General features: G+C 45.3%; 1 protein-coding gene across 2 annotated transcripts in view; it reads left to right on the top strand.

Annotated features, from left to right (window-relative positions):
* Positions 1-19,394: 19,394 nt before the first annotated feature.
* The window catches only part of ZMYM4 (zinc finger MYM-type containing 4), a 61,312-nt gene continuing 57,462 nt past the window's right edge, over positions 19,395-23,244 (top strand). Inside the window, exon 1 of one of the 2 annotated variants that reach the window (XM_084815996.1) lies at positions 19,395-19,411. Coding sequence is in view for 1 of the 2 variants with exons in the window: in XM_084815995.1 (XP_084672121.1) it covers positions 19,759-19,800 (42 nt within the window). In the remaining variant the exon portion in view is untranslated. The other variant, XM_084815995.1, reaches the window with a different exon arrangement.

The following is a 23,244-nucleotide window of genomic DNA, read 5'->3' as shown; positions in this document are numbered from 1 at the left end:
GTGGACAAGTGGGAAGGGTGCTGGCCCTGCCAGAGCATATGAGGCCACCCTGTGCCTTGTCTCCTACGCTACAGAGGACCGTCCTCTATTTGAAGGGGTCTCCTGTCCAATTATGGTTTATTTTTATGTATTTATTCATTTGTTCTATTTACAACATATGTATACCGCTCCCCATCCAAGCAGATTCAGGTGCGGTGAACACAAGTAGTACAACAGTAAAAAAAATATGAAAGATTAACACACCATATAAAATTTATTAAAAAACAAAATGCCAATAAAAACCGTGGCTGATCGATTAAGGAATGCCTCCTGGAACAGTGCTGTTTTCAGGAGGCTCCAGAAGCAACCCAATGTTGGCGCCTGCCTGACCTCCAGGGGTAGGGAGTTCCAAAGAAAGGGGGCCACCACACAGAAGGCCCTTCTCTGGGTGGACTCCAATCAGGCCACAGGTCCATGTGTTTTAAAGATAAAGGACTATAAAGGGCTAACTGTTGTCCATCCAGAGTTAGCACCTGAACAGCAGCCTGAACAGGTCACCTGGTCACAGTCCTCCACACTCTGGTGAGATGAACGGTATGTCTATTGAAATTATAATAATTATTTATAGATTTGCATTTGTGCAATTTATGAGAATCGCGGTGCTCTCTTTTTGGGCATGATGCATTTCCGCTCTTTGGGGGGGGGTGATTCAGAAGTGGCCACCCCAGGGCCTTCCTTCTTTCCTATTGTGGGGCTCTGCCATGGATCTGAACCTGGATTTACTCCCTACGTGTAAAATGCTAGCTGCTTCACCCAGGTAGGGCTGCTCCTGGAGCCCCTGTGCTTCTCGGCCTGCTTCTGTGGCTGGGTGGTTAGGAAGCTGGAAACCAAAGCGAAAAAAGGAACAGCTGCACCAGTTGAATTCCCAACATGTTTTGAGGGGTATCCTTGTATCAAGGGGAAAACTCTTGGAGATTCTTTTGGAGGATTCCCTCTTCAAAGAGTTTTTCCCTTGATAAAGACCAAATGTGGAAACACGTTGGGAATTCAGTTGGTGCAGCTGTTTCTTTTTTGACTTTGGTTTCCAGCCTTACAGCTGTTTTTTTCTGGTCCCTATTGGCGCTGTTGCTGGTTAGGAAGCCGCTCTGGAGAGTCAGCATGAGGGGGATCAAATTCTGCAAGCTCCTTCTCTTTTGCCCCTAACACGACTTCTTTTTCTTCTTCTTTTAAGCGGGGCATGAGAAAGGTGAGTGGGGCTGGATACTCTGTGGGGCTTGAACTTTCATCTCCTGCTTCCCTGCCCCATCCCCCATCTAGTGTGCCAGCACCAATGCCAGACTTTAGAAGGCCCTTGGCTTGGGGCTGCAGATGGTTCCCCGCCTACCATCAACTTGCCACTGACATTGCTGCCGACCACACCACTCTTCTTACCATCAGAGGCCCTGCATGGCGCACTGGCAGCTTACTGCCAATGCCAGTCTCTCTCCTCTCCCCCTGGATGTGTTTACCTGGCCGCAGCACTCATTATGGAAGTGGAACTGGCACTCAGTTTGTTCTGCACCAGGTTATATCCCCCAAGATGTAACGCCCCGAATGGCACCCACCATGGAACTGAGCCAAACAGCGACTCCACTCCCATAACAGGCACTAGTAAAAAAAAAACATGTCTGCAGGAATGGGGACATGAATAACTGCTGCACCACACTGTAGCCCTGAGGCCAGCATGACACCAGGCAGGAGTCTTGTGGCAGGATTGGGAATGGACCCTTCTGTGCCCCCGGGCCCTCGGCAGGTACCCCACCATGCCAACTTCTGATGCCAGCCCTCCAGTGTGCTACTGGAGTCTGCTACTGTCCGTGGGTGTCTGCAGCTGTATCCGGGTCCTCCCTTTGCTTGGCAAAAGCGTCTCCCCTCCGCCCAGTAGTCCTTCAACCCTTGCTCAGGGGGGCTGTGGGTGCTCTGTGCAGGAATCCTGCTTAGGGAACTAGGTGGGTGCTGTGTTGTACGTATCTTCTCCTTCCTCCCCTTTGTGTGAGCTGTGCTCATGAAACAGCAGTTCTGAAGAGCACAGGGGAATCCAGAGCCCTGCCTGGAGGTAGGCCTGGGGACTTGCAGTAGCAGAGTTTTTACTGGCTGTTCCACTGAAGCTGAGGGAGTGGCGTCATTTTTAGGGTGGCCACTTATGCATCACCAAAATAGAGGACAAAGGAGGACACCAATTTGCATAATATTTGCATCTAACTGCAAGTCTCCTCCTGAATGTACCTGCTCGGACCCTTTGGTCATCTTCAGGGGCCCGCCTCTGGGTGACCCTGCCAAGGAAGCTAGGTGGGCAGCTACAAGAGAGAAGGCCTTCTCAGCGGTGGCACCCCACTTATGGAATAAGCCCCCCCCCAGAGGTTTGCCTGGCACCTACACTGTTGTCTTTTTGGTGCCAGGCAAAGACCTTTCTTCTCTCCCAGGCATTTTAGAGACCTAGTTCTAGGTTATTATGGCTGTTTGATTGATCCCTCTACTGTTTATTGCTTTGCATTATGTTGTATTTTATTGTTTTAAATATTTGTATTGTACTTTATATTTTTAACTGTCCTAGGCATTTTAGTTTTTTAACTGGTTGTAATAAAGAGAACATTAATTATTGGGTGGATTAGAAATGAAATAAATATGCAAAATTATATATATATAGATAGATAGATAGATGATTGATTGATAGATAGATAGATAGATGATTGATTGATAGATAGATAGATAGATAGATAGATAGATGTATATATAGGGTCATTTAAAAAAAAGAACCATCCTCTATTTGACGACATCGTCTGTTTGAAGGAGTATCCTGTCCAATTCCAGTTTAAAGCTAAAGAACCAGAAGAATTGTTGCCTATCTACTGTTGTTCCACACAATGGTGAGATGGACTGTATTTCTATTTAAATTATCATTATTATTTCTAGATTTGCATCTACACATATAAAAAACTGCTTTAAAAATTATGTTAAAGTTTTTTATATTATTGTTTTGTTTCGTTTTGTAATTTTTGTGAACTTCCCGGAGAGATTTGGCTGTTGGGTGGTATAGAAATGACATAAATGAAATGAAATGAATGAAATATGCACATGGGTTGCCCGGCCTTTTTGGACCCATGGGCACATTTGGAAATTTGAGAAACTGCTGTGGGCACCACCACAAAATGGCTCCCACAGAGGATGTGGTTAGTCACATAAGGGCTGTCGTGGAGGCCTGGCTAGCAAAATGACAAGTAATTCACCCAAGAAACTGAGTACAAGAAGAGAAAGGGTCTGAACTCCAAAGCCAATCCACATATTTGACCCCACAGAAGCACAACAAAATACCCATTTAAGGTTGCAGTCGTATACATGCTTACATGGAACCCAATGGGAATTACTTCTGAGTAGACCTACATAGAATTGCTCTGCTCATCCTATCTACACACGCACATACTTTGCCCAGTCCTAAAGGAAAGAAAAATGTTTTCCCTACCTCAACCCCAGGCCCAGCCACTCCATTTCCCACTGAGTGTGCGTGTTTGTGAAAAATGAGAGAAGGGGATGGGAAGAGAGAGAGAAAGAGCAAGGGTAGGGGCTGGGAGGGAGAAACAGTGAGAGAAGAGGGTGAGAGGGAGAGAAAGAACAAGGCTTGAGGCTGGGGGGGAACAGTGAGGTAAAGTGGTGTGGGGAACGAAAGAGCAAGGCTAGGACTGGGAGGGAGGGGGAAATACCAAGGCAAAGAGGTGGGGGAGAGAAAGAGCGAGGTTAGAGGCTGGGAGAGAGGAGAAAATGACAAGGCAAAGAGGTAGAGGGGAGAGAAAGATTGAGGAAAGGGGTTTGAGGAGAGAAATAGCAAGGCTGGAGGCTGGGAGCATCTCTACACCATCCTGAAATCCCACATTTAAAATGGGGCTTTCTGCTTCTGTTTTAAATGCAGGATCACAATGGGCTCCCTTTACACGTGCTTCCCCACCCCACTTTCTCCCTTCTTTTCCCCCTTATCTGAGACTTCGATATGTTTCATTATACAGCCACTAGATGGCACTGTGGTCTAGCGCCTCTTATTGCGACTTTCCCTCTTCAGGAGGGAACTGGGGTGCTGTAACTTGCTAGCTCATTATCTCCAATCTTTTAAAAAATGGAGTAAAGGTCATTTAGTGCTAGAGATGCCCTGCAGGTTGATGACATCATCTAAAGGCCCCACGAACTTCCATGAGTAACCAATCTTAATAGCAGGATAAAAGCTCCATGTGAAGAAGCCCTGGGAGGAGAAAGAGAGAGTATGAGAGGAAGCGAGCAAAGGAGAAAGGTCTTAGTGGGCAGAAGTAAATTGGATAGGCCAGAAAGCAACTTTTTCTTTCTCTTCCGGCCTGCCAAACAGCTGATCAGCGTCAGGTTCAAGAATTCAAAGGAGAACCTGGCACCCTAACATTTTTCAAGGTTCTTTTTATTTAAAATAAACTTTTGAAGGGGGGCAGGGACTGGAAAGCTTTGTGGACGCCATTGGAGGTCCCTGCAGGCACCACATTGGGAACCCGTTTATGCAAACCACTATCCTCTTTTGTCCTCTTTTTTGGTAAAGCATTTCATAAGTTGTTCTTCTGTCACATGTCAATCTTTTTAAAAAGCTGGAAAATCCCTACACTGAGTTGTTTGAGAAGGGGAACTGGATTTGGTCCCTGGTCCTCTCTCCCCATAACCACTAAACTGTTGGCTGGGGTGGGAATAAAAAAAGCAAACCCATGTGCATAAGTTTAGGTGCATGCAGTTCTAGCTACTGCAGAACTGTTGCATCAGGATTAAAAGATGGGAATATGCTTTAATGTCGACATGAGCAATGATATACATGTTAGGAAAACAAGAGAAGAACTGGATACCTTTTTTTTTTCCTCTGGAGGAGCGGACAGACACAACACATCCTGAAACATAAAGCATCTCATCTCTAATGTGGTACATTGTTTCAACGATGTTGTAAATATGAATTAAAGTTCAGTCTACATTATTTTAAACCTTCAATAAGATATGCATTGTTGAGTTCAAGCAGAGAAGGAACACTGTGCCTAGAAAATCCCCATACTGTTTGGCTATTAAATACATCCATTGAGACGGCAGTTTCCGTTTTGTGTCAGCAATAAGGCTCTGGCTGCATTTGCCAGAGAAATAATTCTGCAGCTGCCAGGCCCTTCTGTTTGCTAAAATGCATGAAGGCATAGCATGGAAAGGAGGAGCTCGATGAAACATTAGACCTTCTTTAGTTCAGCTTCCTTCTTTTGTCCCACCTATTGGTAGACACTTCCTGGACTGCGTCCATCTGGGAACTGGGGGCGGGGGGAGGACGGTGGTGTAGAGCAGCTGCTGACTGATTTCACAGTCAAGGGAGTTTGTGGGAAGGGAATGTTAATTTTAACCCAAGATCTGGGCCTGTGTGTCTGTCTGGCCTGTGAGGGACAGCTTGACGCTAAAACCTTCACAGGTCTGTTCCTAGAAGAAAAGAACTATGGCACTTAAGAGTCTATGGACTCAACCTACCAGGATATTCTCCTGCACACAAGTAACACTGAAATCAATTTTGGGGGATGGGTGGGTGGATTTCCCAATGGATTGTATGACCTACTTGATGTAGCATCACCTTTATTCCAAGAGCATGAGATACAGCTGGGTTCCCATCAGCCATAATTAATATAATATAATGTAATATAATAAATATAATATAATATAATATAATTTTCCCCCATCCCAAGGTATTTTATACAATGTGTTTTATTTATGTATAATATTTTTATACCACTTAATAAAATCCCTATGCGGTTCACATGAAAAATACAATATTATTTTATTATTATTATTATTATTATTATTATTATTATTATTATTATTATTTCATTTCTATACCGTCCAATAGCCAAAGCTCTCTGACAATATGACAGTGTAACAGCAAAATAAAATAATAAATCATGATTATAAATTATATATACAATTTCTCCCCCCACACCCAAGGACCTATGGTTGACAAATAGTTTGAACGCTTACTACAGCCCTACCCAGATGTCATGAAATCTAGCAGGGCTGGCCCAAGACATTTTGCTGCCTGAGGCAAAGGACAAGATGGCGCCTCTCCCATTCCATGTACAGTTCTGGTGGTTGAATCTGACTTCAACACTGGCAATGGGACAGCGTCTTCCACTGCACCTGAGGGCAACAGACCAGCTTAGGGGGCTCAGGGCAGGCCACATGGCATGCACAGCTCTATACTCCAACATCTCACGGCCACTCCCACTTTCTGCCTGATGCAGCTTTGCCTCACCCTGCCTAATGGCAGGGCTGGCTGTGAAATCTAGGAATAATGAATGCAGAGAGAGAAAGTTGTGGGATTGCATGGCCTGGCCATGCTCCCCACTTCCAGGATTGGCTACAGGATTTGGGGGAACCTTGAGCAAGATGCCCTGAGTGGGGGGCCCTCCTCCATGCTGTTGTGGCCGCTGCTCATTCGCTTGCCCACTCCCTCTGGGGCCCCGCTGACTGGAAGGAGAGGGAGAGGTTAGTCAAGGCTGCCGCTCCTTCATGCTCCTAAAATTTTAGGGACCATCCCTGTGCGGCTGGTGAGCCACCACAGGTACCTTGACTCCTGAAATGTCCTTCATCTGGAAGCACCTGACCCACTCTGGATTATGATAGCTTAGCACCCTTCCCCAACTCCAGATCGTTTGACTACAACTCCTAGCATCCCCCAGCCAGGCTGGCAGGGGGATGCTGGGAGTCATAGTCCAACACATCTGACAAGCACCAGGTTGGAGAAGGCTGGCTGATGGCGTGTTCCCAGGACCTCTCCTGTAGGAGTGCAACTGGGGCTACTGAATGGCCATGACGTTGTTTTACGGTGAAATGTAGGTGTGTGAGACACAAAAGACCTAGCAGATGCATATTTGCGGAGATTATATGCGTTCATAATAAGAAAGGGTCCAGACGAAAGCATCCGCGTGGTTTCAGCAATCTGCCTGTGAGCCTTTTGTCCTCAGCGCAGCCTTGGTCCTCCTCCCTGCAGAGTCCATCCCAATGACATCACGAATGCCATGGAAATGGAAATCGCCCCCTCCACTCCTGCCTCCACACACACACTACTGTTGTTTTCATTCCCTGCCTCCTCCACTGCGTTTTGCACAGAGGAAGTGAAAGGAGACGCCCCACGGTTGAACGGATTGCTCTTTCTGCCAGCCTCTTGTCTCCGAGGCTTTCTGGAAAGCGTTCCACCGCCACCCCTCTATCCCACCCCCACCCCAGCCTGACACATTGAACCACAGAGAAAACAAGAAGACTGCTTGGCCAGCAAAAGTCTTGGCTGGCTGGAAGATGCAGCCTTCCTCCCGATTTTGTATAATGGTTTATCATCTTTGTGAGCTTTCTTTCGCGCTCTCCATCTGCATCTGTTGTATAAACACATAAGGAATTCGAGTATTGCAGAGATGTAGCTTATTGTCCACTGGCGTGTATACCTGTGGCCCTGAAAATGTACCACTTTACTCTGGCCTTACCCCGATGATGTTTTATCGGACTGGGTTGCAGCTGCAGTTGTGTGTTGTCGTTTTGGGGTTTTTTTTATGCTGGTGCTTGTTGTCTTTCAGAATGTTTGCTGCTGTTGCTGTTCTCACTGTTTTTATTACCATATTAGTTTTTATTATGTGACTTTTATTGCTTTATGCCACCTTGGGAGGACTCCTTCCCTGAAAGATGTCCAAGAAATATCTTAAATAAATAATAAGTAAGAAAGGCTATCTGTTTTCCCTGGATATGTTTGTGCACTAGGGGCAGACTGGGAAATCTGTTGGTGTACCGACCCCTCTGGTGCCCATCAGTGTGAGCTGGCAGAGGTGGTCTTGGAGTTATTATTTATTAAAGCTATACCAATACCGCCCTTTGATCGTATTCTAGCCAGAACTGTTGGTGAGAAATAATAAAATCATTAAAATGTAAATACAAACAGAAACAAAAAGACCGCCAGATCACAAAGGCGACACAAAACAGTCAGCAAGCTTTACATTGTATCCAAAAAACTTGGAAACATAGACACGAAAGCTTATGCCAGAATAAATGTGTAAAAGAGTAATCCTGTGACCCGGGGGGGGGGGGCAGGGGGGATAGGATAGTCTGGATTCAAGGTCAGAGTCAGTGCTCTGACCTTAGATCCAGGCATCCGACCTCCCCTCGTCTCAGCCAACACAAAGAGAACTGCCCTAGCTGCCTCTCTGAGATCGCAAAAGCAACCTTGGGGGGAAGGTAAAGGGGGCAGGGAGGGGAGGGGACTGCGGAGGCTGGCTTATGAGGAATCCTCCAGCTTCCCCAGCCTCATTCCTTCCCCTCCCCACGGCCTCAGCTAGATGGGGGAAAAAGCCCATCTAGCCAAAATGCAGAGCAGGAGGAGGGTGGAGGTGAAGATCGCCTCCACCAGTCCTCCCACTCTGCACTGGATGGCTGTAACCTTCCAAGTTCGGAGGCTGACGAGCATCCCCATAGGATTGCGCCCTTAGTCTTCAAGGTGGCACAAGGCTCTTTGTTGCTTTTGCTGCAACAGACTAGCTATCCTTCTAGGGATATTTGCCAGGCACAAAAAACACAGTAAGGAACCTCCCTGGGGAGAACTGTTCACAATTTGGGCACCACCACCAAGAAGACCATCCCTTTAGTAGCCACCTGGCCCACTTCAGATGGCAGGGGCCACTTAGAAGAAGCCCTTCATTTAAGATTTTAATGTATGGGCAAGTACATATGGAGACAGGCGGTCCTTCAAGTACTTGATGGTGTGGACTCCCAGAATAATGTAGTTGCCTGGACCCTAAGATCATCATCAGGGTCCTTCTCCAGGAGCCCCTGTCAAAGGAAGTGAGGCGGGTAGCTACCAGGAAGAGGGCCTTTTCTGCTGTGGCACCCTGGCTGTGGAATGAGCTCCCTACAGAGGTTCGCCTGATGCCTAAGGTTCTACTCCTTTCAGCACCAGGGGAAGACCTTTTTATTTTCCCAGCATTTGAGCACTTTAGTCTTTTAGCTCCGCTGTTTTAAATCTGTATTATAAATCTCTGCATTGGTGCTGGCTTTTATTCTGGTTGTACTTTTATATTGTAGTTTTAAGCTTTCATATTTCATTTTGTTTTACATTGTACTTTGTGGTTTTAATTTCTGTGAACTATCCAGAGAGCTTCAGCTATTGGACGGTACAGAATGAAATGAAATAAAGAAATAATAGTTCTGTCAGACCTCAACATTCATGTTGAGGCTGCCTTGCCTGGGGTGGCTCAGGAATTTAGGGCCATTATGATAACCATGTCACTATCCCAAAATGTCATCAGGCCAACACATGTCACAAGTCACACTCCTGATGGGGTGTTTCCAGCTGGGCAGGAAACTGGTGATCAGGTTGTGGGGTAGTGTTTTACCCCATTGTTGTAGTAAGATTGTGTCCTGGTGAGGTTAGGTACACAGCGGCGTCCTCCCTCTCTGGCAATGGTGGGGGGAACACTTAAATGGATCCACTCCCAGAGGCCGATGCAATCTAGTGATATAGGGCGTCATCACACAGAGCATTTATCCTGCAACTGAGATTGCTCCTTCATGGAGGTTTTCAGGCTCTTTACATGACGCCATGACCCTTCTGCACTAAATGCCCTTTCTTCCGTTTTTAAATAGATCACAGATAATGAGCTGTCAAATTACCCCATTGTGTTCCGCTTCAGTTTCCTCCGTGAAAAGTGTTAAAGCGGCAAGAAGAGGAGCGAGATCAATGAAAGATAATGGAAGACTCAGCTATGGGGAGGGGGAGAAGGAGAAGGAAGGGGGTGGGGGGAAAGGGAGCACGTGTAAAGGGAGTCAGTTGTGATCCTGCATTTAAAATGGAAGCAGAAAGCCCCATTTTAAATGCAGGATTTTAGGCTGGTGTAGAAATGTCCTTAAATCCTGCATTTAAAACAGGGCTTTCTGCTTCAGTTTTAAATGCAGGATCACAACTGACTCCCTTTATACACACTTCCCGCCCCGCCCCGCCCCGCCCCCGGTATCTGAGTCTTCCATATCTTTCATTGATCTCGTTCCTCTTCTTGCTGCTTTAGCTCTTTTCATGGAAGAAACTGAAGCGGAACACAGCGGGGTAATTTGATAGCTCATTGGACTTCATCACACAGAGCTTTTATCGTGCTGTTGAGATTGCTCCTTCATGGAAGCTTGTGGGCTCTTTACATGTCTCTCCTGCACTAAATGCCCTTTGTTCTATGTTTAAATAGATCGCAGATAATGAGCTGTCAAATTACCCTGTTGTTCTGCTTGAGTTCCCTCCGTGAAAAGAGTTAAAGCGGCAAGAAGAGGAGCGAGATCAATGAAAGATAATGGAAGACTCAGATACTGGGAGAAGGAGGGGGAAGGGGGTGGGGGGAAAGCAAGCGGGTGAAAAAGGGAGTTGTGATCCTGCATTAAAACGGAAGCAGAAAGCCTCGTTTTAAAAGCGGGATTTTAGGCTGGTGTAGAAATTCCCACTGCGGAGCCAGGCTTTGTGGGGTTGCAGTGCTGGACCCCTTTGATTAGCAGCGACGATGGCATCGTCTGCCACCTCCCCAAAATTCCCTGTTCCCTCTGAGTTGAGCTGCAATCCTTGCAGTTGCTGGATTTTCCCAGCAACAATATATTGTTGTGAGCTATCCCTGTTGTAATGCAAAGGATTTGGGCCTTGAATGAGCACAACCCTTTTCATTCTCTGCACTTGGCTTTCGATACCATCAGCCATAACAGTCTTCTGAGAAGACTTCGGGAGTTGGAGGTTCAGTGTTCCCACGGTTCTGCTTATACATACTTGGAGGGCCAGTTCTGAAGACTGTGCTGAGGAACCTCTGCTCAGTCCCATTGCATTTATGCTGTGGAGTTCCACAGGGCTCTGTCATGCCCCCCGTGATTCTAAATATCTCCGTGGAATTGCAGGGAGAGGTCACCTGAGAAAAATGCTGATGGCGCCCAACAGTATTTCTGTTTTTCATCAGACTCGGGTGAGGCAGAGGAAGTGCTGAACGGAAGCCTGGAATCAGTCATGGCATGGACGAGGACCAATACACTGCAATGCATTCCTGACAAGACAGATGTTCTGTGGCTTGGCGGTTTGCCTGCTCAGGGAGGTGGAGTCCAAACTCTTCCAGAGGGGGTTGCACCGGCCCAAAAGCAGAGGTGGGCAACTTTAAATTTATGCATCCCTGGGCCTAAGATTATAAGCCCTCTGCCTGTGATCAGCAGAGCTCTGGCAAAAGCAATTCCTCCTTCCCCTGGCTGCAGGGCTGTGTCCAGGTTTTGGAGGGCCCGCGGGCAACGCACCCTGCCCGCCTCTCTGCGTGAGTCTGCCTTCTCACCGTCATTGTCACCAGCCGCTCTTGCTCCTCCTCCTCTTTCTCAGCTTTGCTACCACTTGCTTGCTTGACGGGCAGAGGGGCAGTGAACAAGCAGGCCAAGGCATCGAGAGCCAGTGTGGTGTAGTGGCGAGAGTGTTGGCCTGGGAGTCGGGAGATTCGGGTTCTAGTCCCCACTCGGCCATGGAAGCTCACTGGGTGACGTTGGGCCAGTCACAGACTCTCAGCCCAACCCACCTCACAGGGTTGTTGTTGTGAGGATAAAATGGAGGAGGAGGAGGATTATGTGTGCCGCCTTGGGTTCCTTGAGGAGGAAAAAAGGCGGGATGTAAATGTAATGTAATAAATGTAATAATGTAATAAATCTATTGCTCCTCCTCCTCCTCACTACCTCCATGGCCTGGGCCAGAGCGAGAAGCAGGTGAACACGGAGGTTGCCATGGCGAAGAGGAGGAGCAACTCCTGGTGGCTCTTGCCAGTGGGCCCCTGCTGGGGTGTGGGTCCTCAGCCCCTGCCCAACCATACCCACCCTTGACGCCACCCTGCCTAGCAGCCCACTGCATGGGAAGGAAGAGGGAGGAAAGGAGAGGGGTCTGGCTGTAAGAGAAAGAGAAAACTCACTGTTGTCTTTTGAAGCCCGGGTGGCCTCTGTGGCAAGGGTGGCCTTTTATCAGTGTAGGCGCGTGTGCTGCTGGTGGCTTCTCTTGGACAGCGACAGCCCAGCCAGTTTTCCACGCTCTGGTAACCTCCAGGATTGTCTGGCTGCCTCTGAACACTGTTCAGAAACTGCAGCTGATTCAAAATACAGCCGCTAGGCTGTTAACTGGGACGACTTGCTAGGGACATAGGTCACCAGCAGAGGTGTACTGGAGCGGGGAAGCAGGGGAGCACAGCTCCAGGACTCACTCACTCACTCACTCACTCATTTATTTATTTATTAAATGTCTTAATCGCCCATCTGGCTGGTCACCCGGCCACTCTGGGAGATGTACAATAATGCAAACAGTTTAAAAACAATAAAATTACACATTAAAACATCGTTTTCTAAAATTTCCCTAGCCCACTCCAAATGCCTGCCTGAACAACCAAGTTTTCAACGCATGGCGGAAGCTCATTAAAGAGGGGCCATGGCGGAGTTCCCCAGGGAAGGAGTTCCACAGAGTGGGGGCCACCATAGAGAAGGCCCTCTCTCTCGTCCTCACCAGCCTAGCTGTCCTGGCTGATGGGACAGAGAGAAGGCCATCTGAGGCTGATCTTGTTGAGCGGCCTGTCTGGGGTTGCTGGAGGCGCTCCTTAAGATAGGCTGGGCCGGAACCATGTAGGGTTCCTTTCGGGAATGTCAGGGTAATTGATGGACCATCCTTGCTTAGGCAAGTGAATGAGGTGATAATGAGGCTTTCAAGTTTTGCTATTGTTTGTGACCAATTAGCCTAGAGGAAATCAGAGAATCAGGAAAATAATCAAGCAGTGTCTAAATATTTCTTTCCTTCTCTTTTATGGTGTTCACAGCTAGCAGTTAAAATGATGACATTTCTTTGCAAGATTCTTTTCATCTCTAGTTAAAAGGTTGCATTTCAGCTGGCCGAAGATCTTTCGTTAAAGCTCAGTGTGTTTTAAAAGTTGAATCTATATAGTTAGAAGTAAGCACCACTGAGCTCAGTGGTATTTATTTCCAGATAACTGCTCATAAGATGGCAGTGATACCATACCAAATGTAGTTTTTATGGTGCCACAAGGCTCCTTTTTGAAAAAGTAGTCATTCTTCCTTTATTTTTGTAGTAACATTTCTTAAATATATTATTAAAATAGACATCTTTCTGGCAAAAATCTACATTTTCCTACATTTTGAGGTTTCTTCCAGAAAACGACAATGTAAATGTTTAATTTTATTTTAGAAATATAGGATCAACACAGCTGCCTGCATTGCTGGACTCTCCAAAATGGCTCTGGGGGCTGTCATGCTGAGCCCCTTCTACACTTCAGCATTTACCTCTACACCACTGCTCGCCAGTACTTAAAAGAACTGGGCCCTGTTCTGTTTCTGAGCACAGTTCAAAGTGCTGGTGTTTATCAAGCCATATACAGCTTGGACCTCCGTTTCTGAAGAAGGTCTGCTTCCATATCAGCCTGCCTGTGTACTTGGGCCACCTTGGGAGTCTTGCCTACGGTTGCCTCTGCCATCCAAAGTACAACAGGTGGCGGCAACCAGGGAGAGAACCTTCTCGGTGATGGCCCCCTTCGTATAGAATTCCCTCCCCAGGGGAGCCTGCTGGGGACCAACAGTGTCATCCTTTCAGCACCAGGCAAAGGCATTTTTATTCTCCCTGAAAGCTGAAATGGTGTTTAGCTGCTGCTGTGGTTTTTATTATATTTTTGAAGTTGTGTTTGCATTTTGTATTTTTACTGTTTTACCTTGATGTAAACAGCCCTATATGGCTGAAGGATGGTATATACATTCTTAAAATAAAATATTCCACATTAGGACCTTCTGACTTAACCCCCGAGACAACAATCCTATACGCGCTTACTCAGGTATATCCCGTTTAATTCAACGGAGCTTACTTACTGTGCAGACATTAGTATAGAGTTGTGGTGCTAGTTCTCATTGCTGACTGAAATGAAGTCTAAGGCTATAGTTCTCTGCGCACTAAAAAGCCCTGTTGAACTCCGTGAACTGTAAGTAAACATGCATAGGATTGTGCTGTAAGGTTGCAATTCTGTGGACACTTCTGTAGGAATAAATCCCCTTGAGCTCAGGAAGACTTACTTCTGAGTAAGCATAAGATTAAACTGTATGTACATGTAGCTGCCAGTGTAATCCTCTATATGTCTACTTAGAAGTAAGCCCCATTGAGTTTGGGAGGGGCCATAGCTCATTGGTAGATCATATGTGTTGCATGCGGAAGGTTTAAATACCGGCATCTTCAAGTAGCGCTAGGAAAGAATCCTGCCTGAAACCCTGGAGAGCTGCAGCCAGTCAATGTCAACAATACTGGGCTTGATGGACCAGCTGTCTGATTCAGTATAAAGCAGCTTCCTGTGTTCCTCTGGTCTTACTTATGTTACCATATAAAACACCATATACAGTGATGTAACAACAGAAACAACAACTGCATTGCCGGTTCTCTACATTGCAGGTTCCTCTCGTGCTCTTGTATCAGATCAAACCATTCTTTTATATGTTGTATTTCTGCAGTATAAACAGCTATATATTGTATTCTGGAAATCTGAAAAGGTAGTGGTAGATTTGTATGACACTGTCAAGGTTCCCCTTATGACCTGGAGCCCTTGACCAATTCCTTAAGGATCTCTTGCCTCCTTAAGAGTCCCATCTTCCTTCTTTTAAACTTCCCCTTCCCAATAACGTGGGGTTTAGCCTGTAGATGTGGGGGATTTACACTCCAGAAACTGGGTTTAAACCACAGCAGTTTACTGGTAAATTAAAGCAAGCAAAAAAACAAAAAGTATTTACAGAATAGAGCTGAGTGTTACAAAAGGCATTAAGAGAAAATACAAGCTACAAAAACGCAAGTTCCTCTTCGCTGCACTTAGAGTACTCCAGGCTGCTTCTTCCTGCTCTCTCTTCAGGCTCTGGTCTCCCCAGCTCTGCGCTTACCACTCTGGTCTTTCTGACTCTCTCTTTTTATACCCTCCTCCACTAAAACTGAAAGTACTGCTTCAAACAAGAAGAAATGAGAACTGAGGAAATGAAAATGAAACTTAACCAGGGAAATGAAACTACTCCTCTCAGGGATACCCCCTCTGAAAAAAAAACTCCAGGCCTCTAGGCCTGACCTTTTTCCTTGCCTTGGTAGGCCTTCAACTTTCACAGACACACTTGGAAACAAGCGCACGCTTATGTTATCTAAGGTTAAGTGAATAGTGAGGGCACATCAACCTGCATTCTAACTTCTCCAGATAGTTGCAGGAATAAGGCAGTGATCCCGTACATACTTACCTGGGAGTACATCCCTTTGAACTCAAAGGGGGTTACTTCTGAGTAGACATGTATAGGATTGCAGTGCACATCTGGATGAATGCACATGTAAAAAAAAGGTTCTGATGCATAAAGCATACTTTTAAGATGATGTATATGCTTGTGTTGAAGCAGACATCAGTTTAGAATGATAGCACATTCCAATGCATTTTTACTTGGATGTTCCACTGTGTTTAATGGGGCTTACCCCTTGGTGAATGTGTTTTGTTTTTCATATTTTTAGTGATTAAAATATTTTTGAACTACTATAAAAAGGTGCCCCATTACCTAGTACCATCTTAGATAAGGTATTTTCTCCTGTGTGAGAGATATTGGAGAATGCATTATCTAGTTCAGCCTAGTTCATCACCTGGTGACCTCCAGTTTTGTGGGGCTACAACTCCCATATATAGGCTGAGGACAATGGCAGTTGAAGTCCAACACATCTGGAAGGCACCAGGTTGGGGAAGGCTGATCTAAGCTGATTTAGGGTGCAATCCTATGCATGTTTAGACAGAAGAAAGTCCTACAACTCCCAGCATTCCCCAACCAGCCATGCTAGCTGGGAATGCTGGGAGTTGTAGGACTTTTTTTCTGTCTAAACATGCATAGGATTGCACCCTAACTCAACTAAACTTTGCAGGCCTGGGTTAAACCTAGCATTCTATCCATTGATTAAATTAATTGATTAAGGGCGCAATCCTAAGTAGACAGGCAGCTGCCTCCGACCTCGGAGGCAACTGCCTATTCGAAGCAAGGCAAGAGAGGCACGGGGGGGATCGTTCTCTCTGCACCTGACCTGCCTTGCTCTTTTTCGCTAGACAGCTGTTTTTGGCTTTCTAGTGGCGGAGGGGGGGCGGAGAGGAAGCTGCTGTATGACACAGGATGTGTTGTACGCGCAGCTTCGCTCTCCCCACCTCAGAATGCCCCCCCAGCCCCCCCTTTTCAGGGCAGGCTCCGAGGTCGGTTCCCGGAATAAACCATATCCTGTGGCCCGCTAGACAGTGTCTAGCAGCCATAGGATTGCTCTCTAAATTGATTAAAATACCTGATTCAATTCAGAAATGGGGGGAAAAGATCCAGGGAAATTTGAATCTGTTTTCTGCAGGAGTCTTTGAATATTGCAGCGCCTCAAACAAAGAAGTTCGTATGCTATGTCCCCTCGAGGTCCTGCTTTTCTTGTTCTACTGATGTGATGAAAGGCCAGATAGATCATAATTTTCCAGGGTAAAAGATTGTATCCTTAATGGCCTAGATGACAAAAATGTCTTGGGCTTGGTTTCTTGTGAAACAGGTTCAGGGAATAGCAGTTAGGTCATGCGTAGGATATAGATAGGTAATGCCAGTGTATGATTTAATAGTAAAAACATGATAAATGGTTTCCAGTCATTATCATTTAGTAGATTTAACTTCTGTTTTAATATCATACAAATTAAGGTTAACTGCATCTACATCCTTGTAATTTTGCACAACTCTGTTAAGGAACTACTTGAATACAGTGTGTTTATCTCCAGTCGCTTCTCATGTACTCATTCTGGCATTCAGTTTATATACTTAGTCATTCATTCACATGATTGAGAAGAAGGCGGCTTTGGGCTCAGGCTCTGATGGTGGTCTTGTGGGACATGCATCCATCAGAGGCTACAACTGCAGGTTTAAAAGTGACTTATCTGAAAATCTAATATTTGCAGGCCTATCTTGAAAATAACCTTGTAAGACATTCCATGACATCATCGTCACTTTAGGGCACAATCCTATTCATGTTTAGACAAAAATAAATCCTACAACTCCCATGGCTGGCTGGGGGATACTGGGAGTTGTAGGACTTATTTCTGTCTAAACATGCATAGGATTATGCCCTTAATCTCTTAGACACTGGCAATATTACACTGTAGTTGAAGTGTGTTTGAGGCTGCAGTCTTAAAACACTTACCTGGGAGTAAGACTTGCTTCTGATTAGACATACATTAGTTTGCACTGAAAGATTTTTAAAACCAACAATGTTTATTGGTTTTAATATATGATAAATATAACAAGCAGTATAAATAAAATGATAAGCAAAAGGAGTGTAAACACTCCTGCAAGGACAATATAAAAATTGCTTTACAGCATAACCCTATTTTATTTATTTATTTCATTTCTATACCGCCCAATAGCCAAAGCTCTCTGGGCAGTTCACAACCCTATGCATGTCTACTTAGAAGCAAGGCCTAACGAGTTCCATGGGCATTATTCAGAGGTAACTATGTATAGGATTGCAGCCTTATTTTTCTAAACAGGGTATTTGAAGAAGAGAGAAGAAAATGAGTATATGAAGAGGAAGTAGAGGGCAGGGGTGAATAAAAGAATAGCACTGAAACCTATGCATGATATACTAAATATGGGACAAACTAGATGCACCGACAAAACATAGCTCAGTGTTAGGCATTAGCAATCATTAGGGATTATAATTATTAAAATCAAAGCATTCTAAGAACTCATTGGATACATTATCCTCTGCAAGGGATTTGATATTATTTTTTCTCTACCTAAGGTAGGAACATCTTTATTACAATATCTATTTTAATCTATTGGTTATTAAAATAATAATGAAAAAAATCAATAGCTTCCTTGGAATGCAAGGCATGCCTAGATACTGTTTGTCGGAACCATGAGAAAGAATGTTGCCTACAGCATAAAGCATTTGTACTGAAGTCATGATCTGCAGCGTCATCAGAAGAGAATGCCATCTTGTTTCTTTCATATTACATTTGTTGGTCTTTAAGGTGCCACAAGACTCTGTTAATTTTTCTGCAACAGGCTAACATAGCTACCATTCTGGAAGATATCCTGTTTTGAGGTTGGAAGTGTTACATACAGAGCCATGTGATATGAGCCAGAGGTGCCATAATGTTGGTGCCAAAATGGCAGGAGGTCTGGAAGCCAGAGCATATGGAACAGATGCTGTGTCATTAGGTGTGAGCACCCATGTCATGTAAAGGTGTGGGCGCTGTGGCATATGTCAGGAGAGTGGGGAGGCAATATGTGTCATGTGGTACAGGAACTTGGGCATGAAGTAAAGATAGAGCCACCCACGGCATCTGTATGCAGCTCGTCTCATGTGAAGCGTGTGGCTGCTTTGAGTACTAGGTATGCCATGAGCCTGAGGAGCACCCGCAGTTGTAAGAATCAGAGATTATATTGAATGTAGTAGGAAAAACCTGTGACCAATACTCCCCAAAGATTTAAATGTATCTCTGCAGATTGATGTTGTTAGACATAATGCCACTTCACACTTTAAGGCATAATCCTATGCATGTTTAGACAGAAAAATGTTCCCCGGGGAATGCTGGGAGTTGTACGACATTTCTGCCTAAACATGCACAGGATTATTCCGTTAATAACTTTATGAAGCTGCTGCATGTACGCCTTTTTTTTTTGCGAGCAGTCCATTAAAATTTTAATAGTTTGCAACTTTCACATGTGATAAATAGACTGCAAGTTTTTTCTGGCCTTTTGCGTATGTAATTTTGTTATTAATTCACCCTCCAGTTGCTGTCATCATTTATTTTAAGTTGTGCTGTATTCGATGTCTGTGTGCAGTGGATACCATATGTGACCATGTGCTTGACATGTGCGGTTTTCATATTCCAGAAAAAGTAATTAGCAAGACTTAAGGTAAAAAAGGAAAAGGAAAACAGCGGTCAACAAAGAGAATGATTGTGGAGGGTCACGACAGCATGAGGCAGGCCACTGCGCGCATCCGCTCACGAGCACTGGCGCATTGCGGGACTTGAGCATCCATGTGGAATGGTGATGTGGCCCTGTTCCTTCTAACTGCTCCTAATGCAGCCCCCCCCCCAGCTTTTTAGCCATCTCTGCTGTGGGCTCCCCGCCCAGCCTTGTTTTAATTAACCCCCACCCCATGCCCTCTCCCCAAAGGCTTCCTTCGCTCTCCCACCCCAGAAATAGACGCGTGGCCCTTTAAGAGGGCGCCATTCTGGGACCCGTCCTAACACATTCCTGCCCGCGAGAGGCTGCGTCTCCAGCGCGCCTGCGCGAAGGGGAGGGGAAAAAGAGAAAAGGGCAGGGCGTCGATGAGGTAGGTGTGCGCCTGCGCCGGGCGCATGCGCGCTGGCCTTCTCCCCGCCCCTCGCCGCTTGGGCAGGTCTTTGCAGCTTTAAGAGGGTCGCGCGGCCTGGAGGGTCCATTGCGCCCGTCGCCTCAGTTGTGGTGCTGTTTGGGGTTCCCCCCCCGAGGGGCGACCCCTCGAACTTCTGAGGGAGACGCGCCCCCCCGCCCCACTCCCCGCCTTGCTCGCCTCCTCAGGGCTGCTGGATCCCCCTTGGAGCGCCCCTTGGGCCTGCAACGCCCCCCTCCCCTCGCCTCAGCCAGGGGCCGGGAAAGAGGAGCCCCCCTCCCCCTCCTCTGAGGCGGCGGCCCCCCAATATGGCGGCGGCCAAGGAGGAGGGGCCAGGACCGCGCGCCAGAGTGAGTGAGTGGGCGGGGCCAAGGCGGGCGTGGGCGGGGCCAAGGCGGGCGTGGGCGGGGCCAAGGCGGGTTCAGATAAGAGGGCCCCTTGGAGACTCGGGGGCGTGGGGGAGCTGGAGAGATGATGGCTGTCAGGCCTGGGGGTGGCCGGGTTCAGAGGGCAGGGGGCCACCTGGGTGGGGGGCTACTGGAGGGTCAGTGATTTGGGGTGATGGGCCATTGGGGGGCTAAGATGTTGGCAGGGTAGCCCGAGTGTGAGGAGTGGGGATTTTACATTAAGGGGTTTGGGGTGTTTGGGGTTCAGTGGGTTGGGGTGGAGTGTGGGGGGCACTTTGTGGTGCTAAGAGATGTTGGGAACCTGGATGGACTATGGATGGGTGTTTGAAGTAGTAGGTTGATGTGGTGGGGATTTTTCAGAATAAATGTCTTGGGGAGGAGGGAAATTGTTGCTGTTCTGGACTTGGAAAAATTGGTGGGAAATGTAATGAGCGTGGAGACCTGAAAGATAGCCTGGTGGGGTTGGTTAGAGTTGGAAAGGCTTTGGGGGCTGAAAAGGAGGCATGTGAAGGGGTGGTTTTTGAGGGGAGCTGTTTAGGGGTTTCTTAAGTGCAGCAGGCATGGAGCTGGGAAATATGTGGAAGCATTGCAAGGACTGTGATGGTGGGTTTGTACCTGTGAGTGCAAAAGAAGAAAATTAAAGTTGCACAGCTAAAAGATGATGGGAGTCTGGGAATGGTACATGTGTATGTGGGTGGGGGGAAGGAAAGGTACAAATAAAAGGTGATGGATGGTTTAGGAAGCTGGAGCATCTGTATATGTGTGTGAAAAAGAAAGTTGAGTATTAAGATGATGACTTTAGGGACATGAGAGGTGAGGTTATGAATGGCAAATTCATGGAGTCCTGGCGGTAATTTTATTGTTTATTTATTTACGTTATTTATATACTGCTCCACATCAAAAGATTTCAGAGCGGTGAACAACAACATAAAAGAATAAAACACCAGGTTAAAACGTTTAAAAAAGACAAATTCCAATGGGTAATGATTTTGCACCCTTGGTTAATTTTCATCAATCCCTGCCGTTGACCACTAAGGCAGAATTGCTGCTGGAGCCATCATCAAGATTTTACCTATCATAAGTCTTTCTTTTGTAAATTTGGAAGTGCTTAGGGATTTTATTATATTTGGCAGTACATAAGTATCACAAATAAATAAATTAGAGCATGTGTGTTAGAGTATCTAGCCTATAGAAGCTATTAAAACTGCATCAAGAACAAGATTGATTACTATTATCATTGTTACATCTTTCCTTTTGGACCTATAATGGATTAAAGTTTTAAGATTAGGCCTACATAACATGGCCTACCAAACTGAATGCAGCCTACTAGCCCTGTATTGTGACTTGCCAAATGCTTGACAACTTTTACTTTTTTCCAGTCCAAATGGACAGAAAAAACAGGAGGCTTCTCAAGCTTTTGGTGGTCTGCAATCAGTTTGGAGGGTCTAACATTAAAACCTGGCCCAACTTGTTATGGGATGCTGTTCTGTAGGGGTAGAAAAATCCTGGGCCCTTCCTAAACTTGATACTGGTCAATCTGTATTTAAATACTTCCTCAGTATTTAGAAACTATTCTATGATGGCTCTTAGGAATTTGAATATTCTTCCAATTCTGGCTGAGAGTGATGGTTGCAGCTATAGCTGCAAATTCTGAAATCACTCAAAATATGACATACAGAAGATCAGCTTTGAAAAACAGCTTAAGAAGGGAGGGGGGAGAATTCTGCATTAGAAATCACAGATTAGAGCTCCAGAATGGGGGTTGTCAGTAGTAAAGTCATTCATAGTTGTGAATCTTCCTTGTTCTAATAATCCAAATCCATTTGCTTTTTGCAAAGTTGCTACTGAAGGTTAACTACTGATGAGTATAGAGCAGTGCTTCTTTGCTATGGCCTATTCCAAAGCTGCTTCCACAGGAGCTGCAGCCTCTTTAGCACTGTGGGGTGGGGCTTGCTGTATAGGCTAGATGGCACTGTATAGAATAGATGACATGCACAAGCCTTTGGATGTTAGATTTATTTATTTATATTTGTATACCGCTCCACATCCAAAGATTTCGGAGCGGTGAACAGCAGATAGGATAAAAGAATAAAAACACCATATTAAAATAATTACTATTTTTAAAAAGGAACAGAGTTCTGTGTGAGTGGCTTATAATATTCTTCTAGTAGGTCTTGCATGAAATTTCTGATGGTGATGTAATGATTTTGAGTCTAATATCTACAAATGAAACAGAGTTCCATTCATGGAATGGGGCTTTTCTCCCCTCCCCCCAAATCTGTTCTTGAGTATTGGGGGACCCTTAGAGATGATATGGGATATACTGCAGAGAGCTGCAGATGGTGGGGAAAATCAGCAGAAATCCCACTAATGTGAGTTCAGAAATAATTTAGGATTTAAGCCAATGTCTTTATAGTCCAATCCAGTCTGTGTTTACTTGGAAATAAGTCCCAAAGAGTTCAATGAGTGCAGTGTACTCCCAGGTAAGTGTGCATAGGATTACCGTCCAATTGGATTAACTGTTGTTGTAGAAGCTCTTGAGTGTTGCAGAGAAGTCTGCAACCAAAAGCTATCTGTATGGCAGCAGAAAGTTAAAATATATTTTTAGTTATTTTGTATCGCTGAGATGTTGGATGGTGTGCCTTTTAATTAATGCAGCTTGCAATAAATAGTTTTTTCTAGAAGCAATTTAATCTTCTGCCTGCTACCATTTACATGTACATAACAGTTACACATTCTCAAGGAACACGATTAGACCTTATTAGATTACCTATCAGGATGATTAGCATAGCTGTAGCTGAACTGGAGTAACTTCACAAGATGGAAATTTCTTTTAGTTAATATATATTTTGTGCTCAGTGTAATGTCTTCAGGCTTAGATTTGGGTGTTCTGGGCCATAATTCTAACCATGTTACTGTGGATATAAATTATATTAGAATGATGGAACTTCTAGTTTAGTACTTTGGTAGTATATCCAAATAATTTTGAATATTAATTTAGCAGATTTATTTTTCCAGTAGAAATGGAGTTTTATACTAGACACTTTATTCCTTAAGGCAGTGCTGCCTGAAACATAGAGAAATCTTCCCTTCAGTATTCTTGTGAAACTTTCATTGAAAAACACAGTAGTGAGTTTGAAATGCTGAGAATAGGAATTCCATTCTAGTGATTTGGGGTGTGATCTTATACATGTTTAGTTAGAAAAAAGTCCTACATCTTGTAGGGCTTCTTTCTGTCTAAACATGCATAGGATTGCATCCTTAGGCGCCATCCCCCAAACCATCATTTCACGAGTGATGTGGATTTTCCAGAAAGGTTTCAATCAGAAATTTTTTTACTACCCTAAATTTATGGAGATGTGATTTAGTATTTTTATTTGACTTGCA

Source organism: Heloderma suspectum, chromosome 10 (assembly GCF_057233095.1).
Source record: "Heloderma suspectum isolate Gila_16-S chromosome 10, 16-S_ref, whole genome shotgun sequence".
Lineage (NCBI taxonomy): Eukaryota > Metazoa > Chordata > Lepidosauria > Squamata > Helodermatidae > Heloderma > Heloderma suspectum.
Note: the sequence above shows the minus strand (reverse complement) of the source record. Positions and strands in the feature narration are given on the sequence as shown.